A 14,675-nucleotide genomic window follows, 5' to 3' on the forward strand; every position below is an offset into this window, starting at 1 on the left:
CACTAATTACACATTTGACTAATTCTGAATAGAAATATAGTAATAACATTTACTGTGTCTGTGGAATTTTCAGGAGTCAGTTAGATTTAAGGATTAATTATTAATTTTTAGGATAATTAAGGCCTTAATTTAGGACAATTAAAGACTTTTTAAGGATCCACACACACCCTGAAATACATATTAAGAAACATTTAAGTTGTTTAACACAGAACTTGCAAATGTCCCTACTATTGTTTTATTTATTTACTGCAATGTGAATCAATCAATATCTCAGTTCAGACATCAGTGTCAGCTGCAGTGCTTGTTTTCTCTGAGTTCCTGAGCAGGTTTTAACAAAGTAGCGCCTTCAGTTCAATGCTTCGAAAAGTTCTACCAAACAACACATTCACTACCGCATCAAGATATAAAATAAATCCTAATGCAGACTTTAACCCATAAGGACCCAGTGTGACTTTTGTGGCAGTTATCTAAATTTTTCTCTTTTTACATAAATTTATCCTCTGAATTTTGCATTTTTTCCAGTGAAAACCATGTATTTTCCCATGTTTAACTGAGTGATCAGGTAGATGTTCATAAAAGCTCAGAGTAAAGTCAAAGATTATTGTATTAAAACAGACAAAAAACTGAAGAAATAGTAACTTTTTCAGTAAAATATATCATTAACTCAACATAAACCTAGTGTGTCCAGCCACTGTCATTGATCCAACTCCATGGGTTTTACTGGTGAATCAATGTTGTAGAAGATGACAGTGTTTCCATGTTCACTACTGAGCCTCTGAAAGTCCAAATGGGTCATATCTGATGACCATGAAAAGATGAAAAGCTGTATTTTACACCAATTATCTACATGCATTGACAGGATTAGTGGATGAGCAATTTAGATCAATAGATGCTTTTGGTCGACGGTGGATGTTTGGGTCTTTATGGGTTAATATCACAATACAAAAAGGTAACATGAATAACACCTTAAATGTGGTCACTCTTGATAAAAAGGGGTTAGTGTTGTGCACACAAACACAAACATCTTTGTAGGTGAAATTATTTCCATTTCCTTCAATCTCTTGCACGATAACGCAGCTGTCTGATCAGATCCCACCAGCCTCAAGTTAATTATCCAATCACAAGTCCAAAGATCTTTCTCAAACAGCACATGATTTAGCATGAAGCTGGTTATTAAATGAGAGACAAATTGATGCTGCGAGTTTTCTCATTCTAAATAGATAAATAAGTCTTTTTCCAGCGGCCTCTCTCTTTCCGTCTATCTCTCTGATACTCCTAATAGGGAGTTAACTGCGGTGATGAATAAACTAATTATGGGCTAGGTCACATAATTACAAATTGACTAATTTTATTTTTAAAAACTCAGATGCAAATTAAAGGGCTAAGAGGTATTTGATTGCGCCTCACATCCTTCAATCTGCATTAGTACAAGATTAACTGTATCAAATTGAATTACATTAGCATACTTGAATTAATCCATACTGCCTCAGCAGGATGTATGGGCCCAATTATAACTCGCTCTCCCAATATTGTGACTTTGAAAGGAGCAAATGGAATTAGATGCGAGTGTCACACAACAGTAGCGAGGTGGATTTAAAGCACATCTGGCAACAAATGGAGATTTCACAAACAATAAACCTTAGGGATGTTATGTTGCAGGTTGCGCGCATGTGAAAGCGGACCGTGTAAAGTTGAAGAAAGTAAGTCTTGGAGTGAGGAGGATGAGTAGGGACAAGATGAAGAGTGAGTTTGTATTTGGGGAGGGGTGGTGGTGGTGGTGGGGGTTCGCTCTGTGCTCATACAAGCCCTGACTGCAGCCAGAGACATTTAATCTCGATTTAATTTAAAGAGCCATTAACTACAATCACAGCATTAAAATCCATCACTTCTTTGACACCCGGCCCCAGATTGCCCCATTTCCTCCACGTATGACTGATTGACCCCCTGCCTCATCGCTCGCTTATAAACACCCACAACACGCACACAGGCTGCACACACAAACCATCACCTTAGTTTAGTGGCACAGCCAGGCATCTAGGAAGCAGAAGGTAAAAAAAAAAAATTATTCTGCAAACTATTTAACTCCATCTAAGTAGTTATATTTTCTAATAAGAGGCCAGTTAAGATGGTTATCTCATGTAATAAATCAAAATGCAGAATATAACAGATAAGTGTCTCTCTCTCTCTAATAGGGCTGTGTATTGGCAAGAATCTGGCGATATGATACAAATCACAATACTAGGATCACGATACGATATATCACAAAATATCATGACACTGTTAAAAAGGCAATTTTTTTTTTTTTTAATGATTATTTCCTTAAAGATTTTTTTTTTTTTTCTTTTCTTTGATCACAACAGGATCCAATGCTATGTCACAAAATGTTCCTGTGTTAAAACTTAAATTATGTTTTACAGACATTACAGTTTAAGATCCTGTTCAAATGTTCATATTCTATTAGTTCAGAACTAACATTAGAACATTATTTTTGTGCAATCCCAACAAAGGAACTAACATTATTTAATAAAAGTGTTAAATAATAATCAATAAATTATAAACAAAAAACCAAAAATGAACCTCCACAATATGTGCATTTGAATAAATATCTAAAAATATCGACACAGTACTTTTTAATATCGATACAGTATTGTGAAATGAAATATCACGATATAGTGCAGAAACGACATTTTCTTACACCCCTACTCTCTAGTGGAGGACTGGACGACACCATGATTTGGTTTGGAAATGATGACACAGATGCTATCTGGCCACATTTATTGTCCCGCTGAAACATCATCATCACCCCCTCCTCAAAAACCCAAAGACAAACAATTAAGGAAAGCTATCAATCAGCTTTTTTTTTAAAAAAAGGCTGTAATTACTCATGATTAATCACTGTGTAGGAGTGGATATTTAAATGTAAGAACAGAATTAAAAGAATCAAGTCTATTACAGAACAAATTCTATTATTTAACAGCATCTTCTCTTGTAAACGTCAGCATTAACATTCTCAAAAGTGAAAGTTTGAAGGGCGCATTTCACATTTGCACAAAAAGAAATAACAAAACCCAGGTTTAAAGTGTCAGCTATTAAAAGGTTAAATATAGAAGATTCATGTGCTGGTGAAGTTTTTGTTGGAGTCTACATTGTACTGGGACTTGAGCTGAAAGCCAACAGTAAACTAATGAGAGTTAATGTTGCTACTGTAGAAGAGCAGAAAAGATGTTGATGTGAGTGTTGATGTTTTTAAATGCAAACTCAAGACCTAACTTTTTAGCCTGGCTTTTAATTAAACTTTATCTCTTTATTGTGTATTAATCTATTCATTCACTTTTATTAATCTGCTTTCTAGCTGGCATATTTTTTTTTAAATTTTATTACTTATTTATTTTATTTTATCTAGCACTTCCTCAGCTCCCATCTTTTCTTATGAAGGCTGTTCTTATTTTAGTATCTACCACTACAAAGTCTCTCCCTATGTGTGCGTGTGTTTTGTTGTTATCTGTGTGAAGCTCTTTATATTGCACTCTGTTTGCATGAAAAGTGCTATATAAATAAATATTGACTGATTGATTGATTATGAGATATTTTTTTCTTTTTTGGGGAAAAAAAAAAGAGACTAGAATCCTCTTTACAGACTGCAGCTTTTGTCATAGTTGAAGGCAACGGAACTAGAAGTTAGCATAGTAACGGAGTAACTAATGTGAGGAAAGTGGTGAGGACAACTGAGAAAATCATCAGGAGCTCCCTTCCTTCAGTGCAGGACATTGCTCCTCAGTGCTGTGTGTCCCGGGCCAGAAACATCATCATCATCATCACCATGGACTTTTTTCACTTCTGCCCTCTGAAAGAAGATTCCGCAGCATCTGGTGCAGAACCACCAGGTTCTGAAATAGTTTTTGCCCCCAGGTCATCAGACTCTTAAATTCATAGTCTGTACTAATACTATTGCACACCTGGCACTTTTTTTTCTTTAATAATTTTTTATTTTGGAATAGCAGTTTATATTACTAAGCATAGCATATATGATATCAGGAGCAGTTTTGGGCCCACTGCCATGCACATATTTCATAAATTTCAGTAACTTTACAAATATTGGGAGACAGCAGATGTGTACAAATTGACAAAATGAATAGAATCAGGGAGAAGAGATTAGATGAGATTAAAGACTGTAATAAATGCAAAAACAGTGAGAATAAGGTGAAGTCAAAGTTACATTTCAGGCTTCCATAAAATTTGGTTGTAAAGGCTGAATATACTTGACCCATTTGGTCTAGAGTTTAATAATAACTGGTACTATTAATCCATATTTTATTGCGTTTTGCACTGCATTTTGCCTTTTGCACGGCCTATATTCCACTATGTACATATTTAAATATTTAACATTTTTACTGTCTATATTTTATATTTTTATTCTGCTATATTTATACTGTAGCAAGCAAATGCAACGACATTTTGTTCTGCATACGCTGTATATCTGAATGAGAATAAAGTCTGTCTAAGTCTAAAACTAATGAGCACCTTGCGCAGAAATCCCCCATACTGAACCATTAAAGTGAGTTATAAGCTTAAAGAAGGGGAATATTTCTCATATCGTCACATTCTTAAAACAACAGCCTGAATCATAATCTTCAAGTTTTCCAAAAAACTAAAAAAAAAATCATATACTCTATATTTGATGCAGTTTTTTTTTCTAATTTTGAAAATACTTAAATTCTGACTTCAACAACTGCAAAAAATGTGTACTGTTAAACTGCCAGATGAATATTAAAATGGGTCCGCAAACAGTAAAAAGATGACGAATAAGAACGAGGAAAGATTTTTGCTGAGTTCAGAATGATTCACTCCATAGAACCAAGTCACTTACTGAGACACACCAGTCTGTTTACATTATCAGGAGACCAATGACTGGTACGTCACAGAATGCAAAAGCACTTTAACATATGCTGCCATCCACTATGTATAGACAATATGTCTGTATTGAGCAGTGTAATCATATTCTTATCTTTGGTTTTATTCCAGCAAAAAGTGTCAAATGCAGCTTCAGTGGAACTGACTGATCAATAAAAGAACATCACTCCAGCTCAAGCTAAAGATCATGTTGTTTTTGACAGCGCTAAAATATACTCTTTATAATAATGCTCTGCTGTTGCTTTAAATGGTGGATGAAATGAATATGTGACATGTAATCATATCACATAATAGATCGGGTATCCTGGATATAAACAGACATCAGGAGGGGATGAAGGTGGAAGTCAAAGGCCAACGGTAAAAGGTCGCGAGGCTTAGGGTGACATTGGCTGACCTTCCACAGGTCAGTGATGCCGTCTCCGCCCATGACAGTGATGAACGGCGACTACACAGTGGGTCACATCCAGGGGTGTCAGGCAATACATATACTGGCCGACAGTGACACACACACACGCACTTGAAAGGCACGAGAACAAAACCAAGCGAGAGGAAAAAGAAAAAAAAAAAAGACAAAATGAGGTGGTGAATGGGTGGAGAATTATCAGATTCACTGGAAACTGGAAGCCACTGCATAAAACTTGCGACTGGTAGAAAATTACGCCACTATAAAATGTCAGCTGTGACACACATACACGGGTGTCCAAAACACCCTTCCACAGCCGTTTCCCGGTCCATCCAGTTTGATTCTTTGACCTTTCTTATATTTCAGCTCAAAGTCCAACCCCCATAAATAATATTACGTGGGGGTGGAGCTGCAGGAGAGGGATGAGGAGGAGGAGGTGGGGGGGGTAAAGAGGGGAGTTACAAAAAAGCCCTGTGACAGAAATGCACTGTGAGTAATAAGTAATACACACAAACGCTGATTGATTTGGGCCCCAGCAGACAGTCACATTTATCTTTATTCCATCATCCGAGGGGGCCCATCAAATAAGAGAGGGCCACACATAGGGTTTATGGGAGTGGACAGCACACATGAGAGTGTGTATGTGCTCTGATAGAGATGTACCACATGTACAGAGTGCAGACTCTATCAGTGTCACCACTCATACTGTAGTAAACACGATGTAGGGATGCACTGCAGAATGCCCCATCTGACCGAGACTAGAGGTCTTTTATGTGGCTGAAGTGTCTTCATAAGAGAGAAGATTGAGTAAAATTATCATGGTTTTGTCGTTCATTTTACATGCACATTAAGGTTCAATCCCAAGCTCCTTATGTCTATTTATATTTAACCCTTTTCAGTCCGAACTAGTCAATTCTTTCATCACTGTTATTTGTTCTTAATTAATCTGAATTTATTAAAACACAATGCATGAATACAGCGCACATTTCAAGAAGTTTTGGGAATTTCTAAATCCTAAAAACAGTGGTCTACATGTTTGTTTTTTTTAAGAAATGATCTGCCTCAGACACTGAATGTGCTAAATCACAGGTGTCAAACATTCGGCCCATGGGCCAAACCCAGCCTGACAAAAAGGGTCTAATCTGGCCCATGGGATGAATTAGTGAAATGTGAAAATTTCACTTAAGATATTAACAATCATTTGAGTTTAGGAGCCAAATCCCACCCAATTCAATCACAAATTAGTCATATCAGTAAAATAATATAATAACTTCTAAGTCATGACAACTGCAAATTGGATTTAGTGTATTAAAAAAAAAAGTAAAATTACATGAATAGGTTTACATTTACAAATAACCTGAATAAATGTGAACCATTATTCCACCTGTTACTAAACGTTTTGTGCCTTTGTAGATCAACTGTGATCTGTAAGTTGTAATGAACATGTGCAAATGATAAGCTGAGGCACAATATTGTTAAAATTGCACTTAACTTTTAAAAAAAAAATTGAGTTTGTTCATGTTATTCCCCTTTTTTTGTCAAGGATAGTTTGTAAATATAAACATTTTCTTGCTGTAATTTTATTTTTTCACTCTAATACATCGTAAAAGTTGACATTTTTATATTTTATTATGTTATTATTTTACCGGTCCGGCCCACTTCAGATCCTACTGTGCTAAATGTGGCCCCTGAGCTAAATTGTACATACTTTAATAAGATGAAATGGAAAACAATTGACAAAAATGCTGTTTAACTGATGTTTTCAATGTATACAACAAAGTTTTATTGCACATATACTGGTTTATTCACATTTATAGAATAGATTTATAAATGTTCCAGTATAAAGGACCTATAAAGTGAATGTATAGAGACATGAGGACAGTGGTTTTAAGTAGATCTGGTAGCTCTGAGAGAAATATTCCTATGGAGTACAATCTATTCTCTCATAATTTTTTAGAATTTTACATTTTGACCTAAGACTTCATCTTGGAAACTATAGCCAACCAGCATTTTGACTTGATTTTTCTTTTTTAGTGACTCAAACTTTCACTGCTTTTATTCTGCATTTTACTTACAGATGAGCAATATTGGTTGTGCCATAATTCTTTTAGGTGCAACTATCTGAATGCAGTGACTGTTTGGATCTCGTCTGCATCAAGAATTTGTTTTGTTTATTTATATTTCTGCAGCATGACAAGTTCAGAGGGAAAGAAAATCACAGGAAAATTCACCCGTAAATATCGGGTTTTATTTTCTGGTTTTCCTCCATGTAAAAATAAGTGCAAAAGGCCTTCATTTGGTTTTGATTTCTACATGATGCACTCATTTATGAGCTCGTTGCAGTCTCATGCATCACGCCTGTCATGCAGAACAGCATCTGTGTCACAGGTGTCTTGTCTGGTGATGAATGCAAGGAGCACTTTAAAAAGCAATGCTAGTTTAAATGACTTCATCTCCTTAACATCACGTCTATGAATCACGGGCGGCGTTTAAATCGCAGCCGAGGAATATGAAGGAAGTTAACTTTCATCGAGGGCAGAACTTGAGAGTAATCACAGCCCTGTAACGGAGCGTACTACAGAGGGCACTAAAAGGGTATGACAAGTCAGAGCTTTTATGGACACGCTCATGGTGCCAAACAACAAATACAAACTCATATGTATGTTGATCTACGGCCTGTCGACTATTTTCTCCCTTTCTTTTTTTTTTTCTTACGGCAATGTAAAACAATCAATAGCAAGGGCACATTAAGGTCTGGGTCGTATACTTTATTTATATAAGGCAATGACAAATCCTTATGATGCAATGGGTTTTGGAGGCATGTATTACTGCGCCAAACAAATAAATATATTAATGCCCACTGGGGAGGCGGAGAGATTGACGGAACAACGGGAAACGACAAGCCACCAAATCCATCACGGCGACCTTTCAAAAGAAATGCGCCCACAATTTTGTCCACTTCCTTCTTATTCAGCATTTCAATTAATGTCTCGGCTGCTTTCCCCTTCGCTTACAGCCATAACTCAAGGTGGGATTACGGAAAGAACTGATGTTTTGCATATGTAGAGGGGCTGTCACTTAAATCAGAATCAGACTAGGAGAAGAAAGCGGCATGAAAAGTACAATTTACCAGTATTTTATTTATGACGGCTGGGGGAGTCTCCTCTAAAAGCTGAAAAAGTAATCAGTCGTAACAATGATTTAGGGAAAATGAAAATGGATCTTTTTAAAAACGAGGAGGACACTTCAAGCTATTGGCTCCACATTGGCTTTTATGGGAATCGCTGCATAAAAAAGGAAACAATACGCCGCTCAAGTGCACTGAGTTGTAGTGAATGACATTTTGTTTCTCTGTTTTTGACACACACACACCAAACACTCCCACCATGATGTCATCACCACTGACACTTTATTAATGGCGGACTGTAAAGGTAAAAGACACAAGCAAGGAAACACACACATCCGTCTCCTGTCTGCTGTCACTCTCCCGCCGCGCCCGTCACACCTGATTTTATCTGTATATGAAATTAGCTATGAGACTTTTAGGTAAACATTTAATGAGTCTCGCTTCCACATCTGTCAGAGAAATCACTTCCGGGGGACCCAAAACGGAGAGAGTTCGGGACTCTGTTGTCCGGTCCAAGATCCCTGTGTAATAGGATTCCTCAAAGCTGCAGATGGATGGCAAATCTAGGCGGTTTCATCTACTAAAAGAGGACATAAATCACAAGCGGAGGAAGCGGGGACGAGGCAGGGGTTATCACCAGTCTGCCTCCCTCATGAGAGCTTTGCATTAAAGCATTAGTGAAATTAATTCATCTTTCATAAGAGGTTTGAGCAGTATCTGTGATCTATGATAACAACCAATTTCTCACTACGGAGGGCCGGAGGAGGAGGAAGAGGGAGGCAGGGAAGGAAAAAAAAAAAATACTCGGCGACCCTGATAGACTACACAAATCTGCTCTTTTTAAATGGGCTAACATTATCTGGAGTGCTGCTCTCTGGAGCATCATCTCAGATTCATATCCCAGCCGGGAAAGAGGCATAAATCACCGGGCAAAACTTTTCTCATCCAACCCCCCCCCACCTTTAACACACCTCCTTTCTCTCTACATCACTCCCCTCATCCCTCTCGTGCTTGCACCGTGCCAGCTTTGTTTTGTGGTTTTCTTTGCTTGTCCTGTTAAACGCAGAACAATGCTTTGCTGTAATCATTTTAAATGGCTTTGCACCTCAATCAGTGTAATTGGTTTTAGATCATCTCTGGAATGGGGAAGTGGGAAACCTGAGACAGGAGGGTGTTTGGGTGTGTTTGTGTGTACGTCTATGCCGGCTGATGGGGGTGGGGGGTGGAGGGGTGTTTGAGGGTAGGGGGAGTGTGTGTGTGTGTGGGGGGGTGTCCTGCAGTGTGTGAAAGAGACGGAAATTGGGGGGAAGTGTGTGAAGGGGCCGTATCCATCTGTTTTGCATATATTTGCGGAGGCGGCCGTCGGAGCATGGTTGACAGATGAGTGGGGAGTGCGGGGATGACACACGGGCAGTCGTGCTCTTTATTACTATATCAGCAACAGCTATGCTCAGCGCTCAGCTCCCCTCTGAAGACACAACCCACGCAGCGCACTGAGAACAGGATCGGCTCCACGGGAAACGCCGACCACTTTCACCGTCTCACAGTTTCGGTTTTCGTTTTTTGAATGATTTGCCTTCAAATCAGCCGTGTGTCAGCTGAATTTTTGCTGAAGCGGAAAAGAAAATAGATACATAGAGGATGAAATGGCTTGTGGGTGAAGAAATTTAATAAAAAAGTGGAACAATTGAATTTTATTATTGTAAAAAAAACTCATTTGCTGCACTATTTGTAGTCAGAGCTACTCACTCACTACCTCCTTAGCACTAATTACATAACCTCTAAACTTTAAAACACTCATGGGTTATTTGTTTAATCTCTATCTTATCTCTGGAACTCTCTTTTCCTCAGTGTTTTTCAGTATCTTTGTGTTTGTGTAATGTATTCATCTACTTGTTGAAGCACTGAATTAATGACGTTAGACACTGTGGTGCATTCACACTGATGTATAGACTAAAATGTTGATTAACGTACCTGATAAATACATAGATAAATTATACATATATATATATATATGATTCTGTACAGGAATAAACCTGATTCAAAATCTAATCAAAATCAGAAGTGTGGAGAAAGCAGCAGAAAGTATTATAGGAGTTATGTGTCAATTTACAGATATATTTCCTGTCATTCAGTCATGTGTGGTATCTATTTATTTATATATTTTTTTAATCTTTTACCTCTGGAAAGTAGTCCTGTGGAAACTTCTCCTTCTCCAGTGAAGGTGTGCTTTCTAGTGTTTCTGAGCAGGTCTCCTTTCCAACCACCTTCCTGAACTTCTTGGCTGTTACAGGAGGAGACGGAGCACAAATACAGAGGAGAGAGGGGGGGGGGGGGGGGGACACAGTTTATTGTTACAAAAACAGAAGGTTAATTTTGGAGACTTTCATTAGTGTCATTTGACTGCCAGGCTTTCTCAGACAACTGCTCCACCTGCTGGTCAAAATGAGTAACAAGCATATTCATCTACAGTGAAGAGTCAGTGTGAGGGGTTAAGAAAAGCAGATCTCCGAAAACGACCACCATAGATTCTAAATGACTGTTTATCATGATGATTGATAATATTCTCTTTGCTACACTCTTCAGTTGATTATAGATTATTATTGATATATATTTGATTTTTGCTCAAGTCATTGATTCTTTACTTCCATCATTTCAAAGTTTTTTATTTTAATGCAACCAGCAAAAAATCAATGTACTATCAGACATAACATTAAAATGCTCATATTTGAGATGCTGTGACATGCAAAAAGTATGTTTATTTGAAAAATTACATAAACATGAAGTCCTTTATTGAAATTGCAAAAGGTTCTTTGAGCTCTAGTTAGACTAGTTATTGAAGTGCAAGAACTTGTCGAGTGTCTCCTAATCTGTAAAAAACTGGACCAACTGAAGCTCACACAATGTACATTAAGGCATTAGGATGGAAGCTGAAATAATGACATTTTAGCCGTTGACTACTGAAGAAATACTTGTAATTGTCATTTTGCTGTTCATTTGATGCTGCTTTACTTGAAGCTTTTACACATAAAAATTTCTGAAGAAAAGAGGTTATTAATCCACATTAAAAATGAATATAAATTACATTACAAAGCTTCAGAGCAAAGAGAAACCAAAACATTCACAGAGCAGAAATGACAAAATATTGATAATAGTAGGTGCCAAACAAAACCAAAACATGTCTGCAATCCTGCTGTAGGAAAGTGATAATGTCAACAGATGCTCAGTGAGATGCAGTCAGTCAGATATAAGAAGTTATGATAAATTTTTTCCCATTTAGATTCCATTAAACCTCAATGAAGTGATGTCATTAAGAACAGCAATCAAACCTGAGAGTGGAAAATGATTTAGAAATGTGGCGTTTCTGTTGAATTGGCTCAGCTAATTTTATTTAGGTGAATAGAAACTTTTGTAGGTTATCATGAGATATTTGTGAAAGAACTAGTCCTCCATACCTATGAATATGTAAATAAAAAATGTGCAACATATCAAACTGGGAAGAGATTCTTATTCTTTTCAAAGTTTTTTCCTTATCATTTAACAAATTCTATCACAGGCAATTACAGGTGAACTAAATAATTTTAAGAAGCAAAAGTAAAACCTGAAATTGGTATGACTCCTGCTAAAAATTGCTCTAATATCGTGGACATAATATTGATAATACAGTCACGGAAAAAATTATTAGACCATCAAAAGTTGTCAAAAACAATGGTTATGTAATCAAGTACTAACTCCTATGTGTATGATGTGACTAAAACAGACAGAAAAGAAAACATGGAATGCCCAAAAGCACTGTTTTTGTCAGTACAATGCCATAGATATTGATGTAAGAACTGAAGTGATTTTGGTTTTTATCAAGAAAACCATGGAAAATAGATAGATATCAGCTCTGAAATTAAACTCGAATGAACTATTTTTGTTGTTATCATTGTATTTGTCCAAACAAATGTACCTTTAGTTGTACCAGGCATCGAAATGAACAAGAAATTGAAGAAAACAAGGGGCGGTCTAATAATTTTTTCCGGGACTGTGCAAACCCATCTTCACTTCAGTGACTAAATGATTTTTTCCCAGTTCAAACAGAAACTCAAACAGGTATTGTAGTTTTTACATCAGATCTGTATATGCGCATGGGGATGGGTCCTCTCTCCTTGCGACCCCTCCCCTGCCTTCGCCCTGTCCTTCACTGGGGTAACTGGTGCTAATGCTGACTTGGGTCTAATAGGAAGCGAGGCGCCTCCACATCTATATCCCTTCTTTAATTAGCGCGGCCACAGGACCCCAGGGCCCTCTGACACCGCAGGCTGATGAGACCGTCGTAACTGTCCAATAACCCGCCGCACACCATTACTGTAGGCCCGAAATCTTATGAATTAAATCCTAATATTAATAAGCATTACCATTCTGTCCCTCTCCCTTTACATTATCCTCAAAGCCAATCTTAGCTCGCTGGTTTTGATGGAAGCGGGAATAGCCTGCAAATGGTTGTGTGTGATATGCAGGGGTGGGATGAGGGGGCACGGCGTGGGGTTTTCATTTCCAGACCATGGTGATGGTGATGTACTGTATGTGTGTTGATAAGACAGAACTCACCTTTGAAATCAAACTGCTGGATGTTTTTCAAAGACTCATGGATAAAGTAGAAACTTCCGAGAGCCTGAAAGAGGAAAAGAGAGTGTTCAGGTCAGGGGTGTCACAAATACGACCCGTGGGCCACAAGCAGCTCGCCACAGGGTCCAATTTGGCCAGTGAGATAAAAAAATTACAGTTAAGATATTAACAATCGATGATGTTAAAATCATTTTAGTTCAGGGGCTATGTGCAGACTAATATGATCTCAAGTAAATGGGCAACTCCAAATTTTCTCCTTGGTTTAATATAAAAAAAGTAAAATTACATGAAAATATTTACATTAACAAACTATCATTTCACGATAAAACGTCAATAACCTGGAATGCTCCAACATCTCTACCTATTGGACTGAAACTTTAGAGACTTCTTCTAAGATTTTTAAGAGACAGATCCCTCCGGACCCATTAACATTAATGTTCAGTGTGGAACCAACAGGAGTGGACCTTAGCACTAAACAGTGTTGTTTAGAGGTTTGTGACACTACTGGCCAGACGCCTTATTCTGTCAAACTGGAAGAACAAAAATCCTCCAACTCATCGGGCTCTGTTCAAAGACATGATGCAACACTTACATTTGGAGAAAATCAAATTTTCAGTAAAAGATAATGTAAAGTTATTTTATTCAATTTGGCTGCCCTTTATAGATTACTTTAATATTAAGTAAGTTGGCAGACCCCCGCACACACCCATTTTTTTTTTTTTTATGTGTGAACATGTGAGTGCAGGTGTAGTGTTCCTGTTTTGACATTACATATAGAACTTTTTTGATATTGTCATTGATCTAATTTCAATAAAAAGAGTTTAAAAAAAAACTGGAAAAACCTAAACAAATATGAACAACCTGAAAAGTAAGTGCAATTTTACCAATATTCTGCCTGTTACTAAATGTTTTCTGTCTTTGGAGATCCACTGTGACCTGTAAGTTGTATTAATAATAACCTGAGACATAATATTGTTGAAATGTTCAGGTTGTTTTCATTCATTCATTCATTCATTCATTTATTCATTTTCATCATGTAATTTCACTTATTTCACACTAGAACAAAGACAAAAACGTGGAATTGTCATTATTTATAGGTTAATACACCTGTTATTTTACTGGTCTGGCTTATTTCAGATCATATCAATCAATCAAATTTTATTTATATGGTACCAAATCATAACAAAAGTTATTTCATGGCACTTCACATATAGAGCCGGTCGAAATCGGACTCTCCAGCCAATTTACCGAACTCAACAGAATCCTCCAGGAGCAAACACTTGTGACTGGTGACAGCGGTGAGGAAAAACATATTGGGCTGGTTTAGGTCTGTGCAGGTCATAGATGTAAGAACATGTGGACGGTTGTGAGCCTTTTGCATAGTTTCTAGAGATACTGAGTGTGGAGAAGGCTGAGAATGGTGATAAACTGAACTCCAAGTAAGAAGTCTCACCCCACAGCACAAACACTACACACCATCGACTACACAACAACAGGTGCAACGTGCTCTCGGTACAGTACACTCACAGCAAATCTCTCTGCTCCCCATTCTCAGTTTCAGAATCTTCTAATGTGGCGAAGTCAACAATTTGGGTTTTCAAAGGACACATTCAGATGGACTTT

At 37.4% G+C, this 14,675-nt stretch overlaps 1 protein-coding gene across 2 annotated transcripts in view; it reads right to left on the reverse strand.

Annotated features, from left to right (window-relative positions):
- inpp5a (inositol polyphosphate-5-phosphatase A) overlaps positions 1–14,675 on the reverse strand; it is a 210,264-nt gene that overhangs the window by 83,244 nt on the left and 112,345 nt on the right. For both annotated transcript variants that reach the window (XM_030155633.1, XM_030155634.1), the window contains exons 5-6: positions 13,035–13,098; positions 10,622–10,725 (exon numbers count right to left, since the gene is read on the reverse strand). In XM_030155633.1, coding sequence (XP_030011493.1) covers positions 10,622–10,725; positions 13,035–13,098 — 168 coding nt within the window. The remainder of the gene's footprint in view (positions 1–10,621; positions 10,726–13,034; positions 13,099–14,675) is intronic.

This window comes from Sphaeramia orbicularis, chromosome 15 (genome assembly GCF_902148855.1).
Source record: "Sphaeramia orbicularis chromosome 15, fSphaOr1.1, whole genome shotgun sequence".
In the NCBI taxonomy this organism is placed as follows: Eukaryota; Metazoa; Chordata; class Actinopteri; order Kurtiformes; family Apogonidae; genus Sphaeramia; species Sphaeramia orbicularis.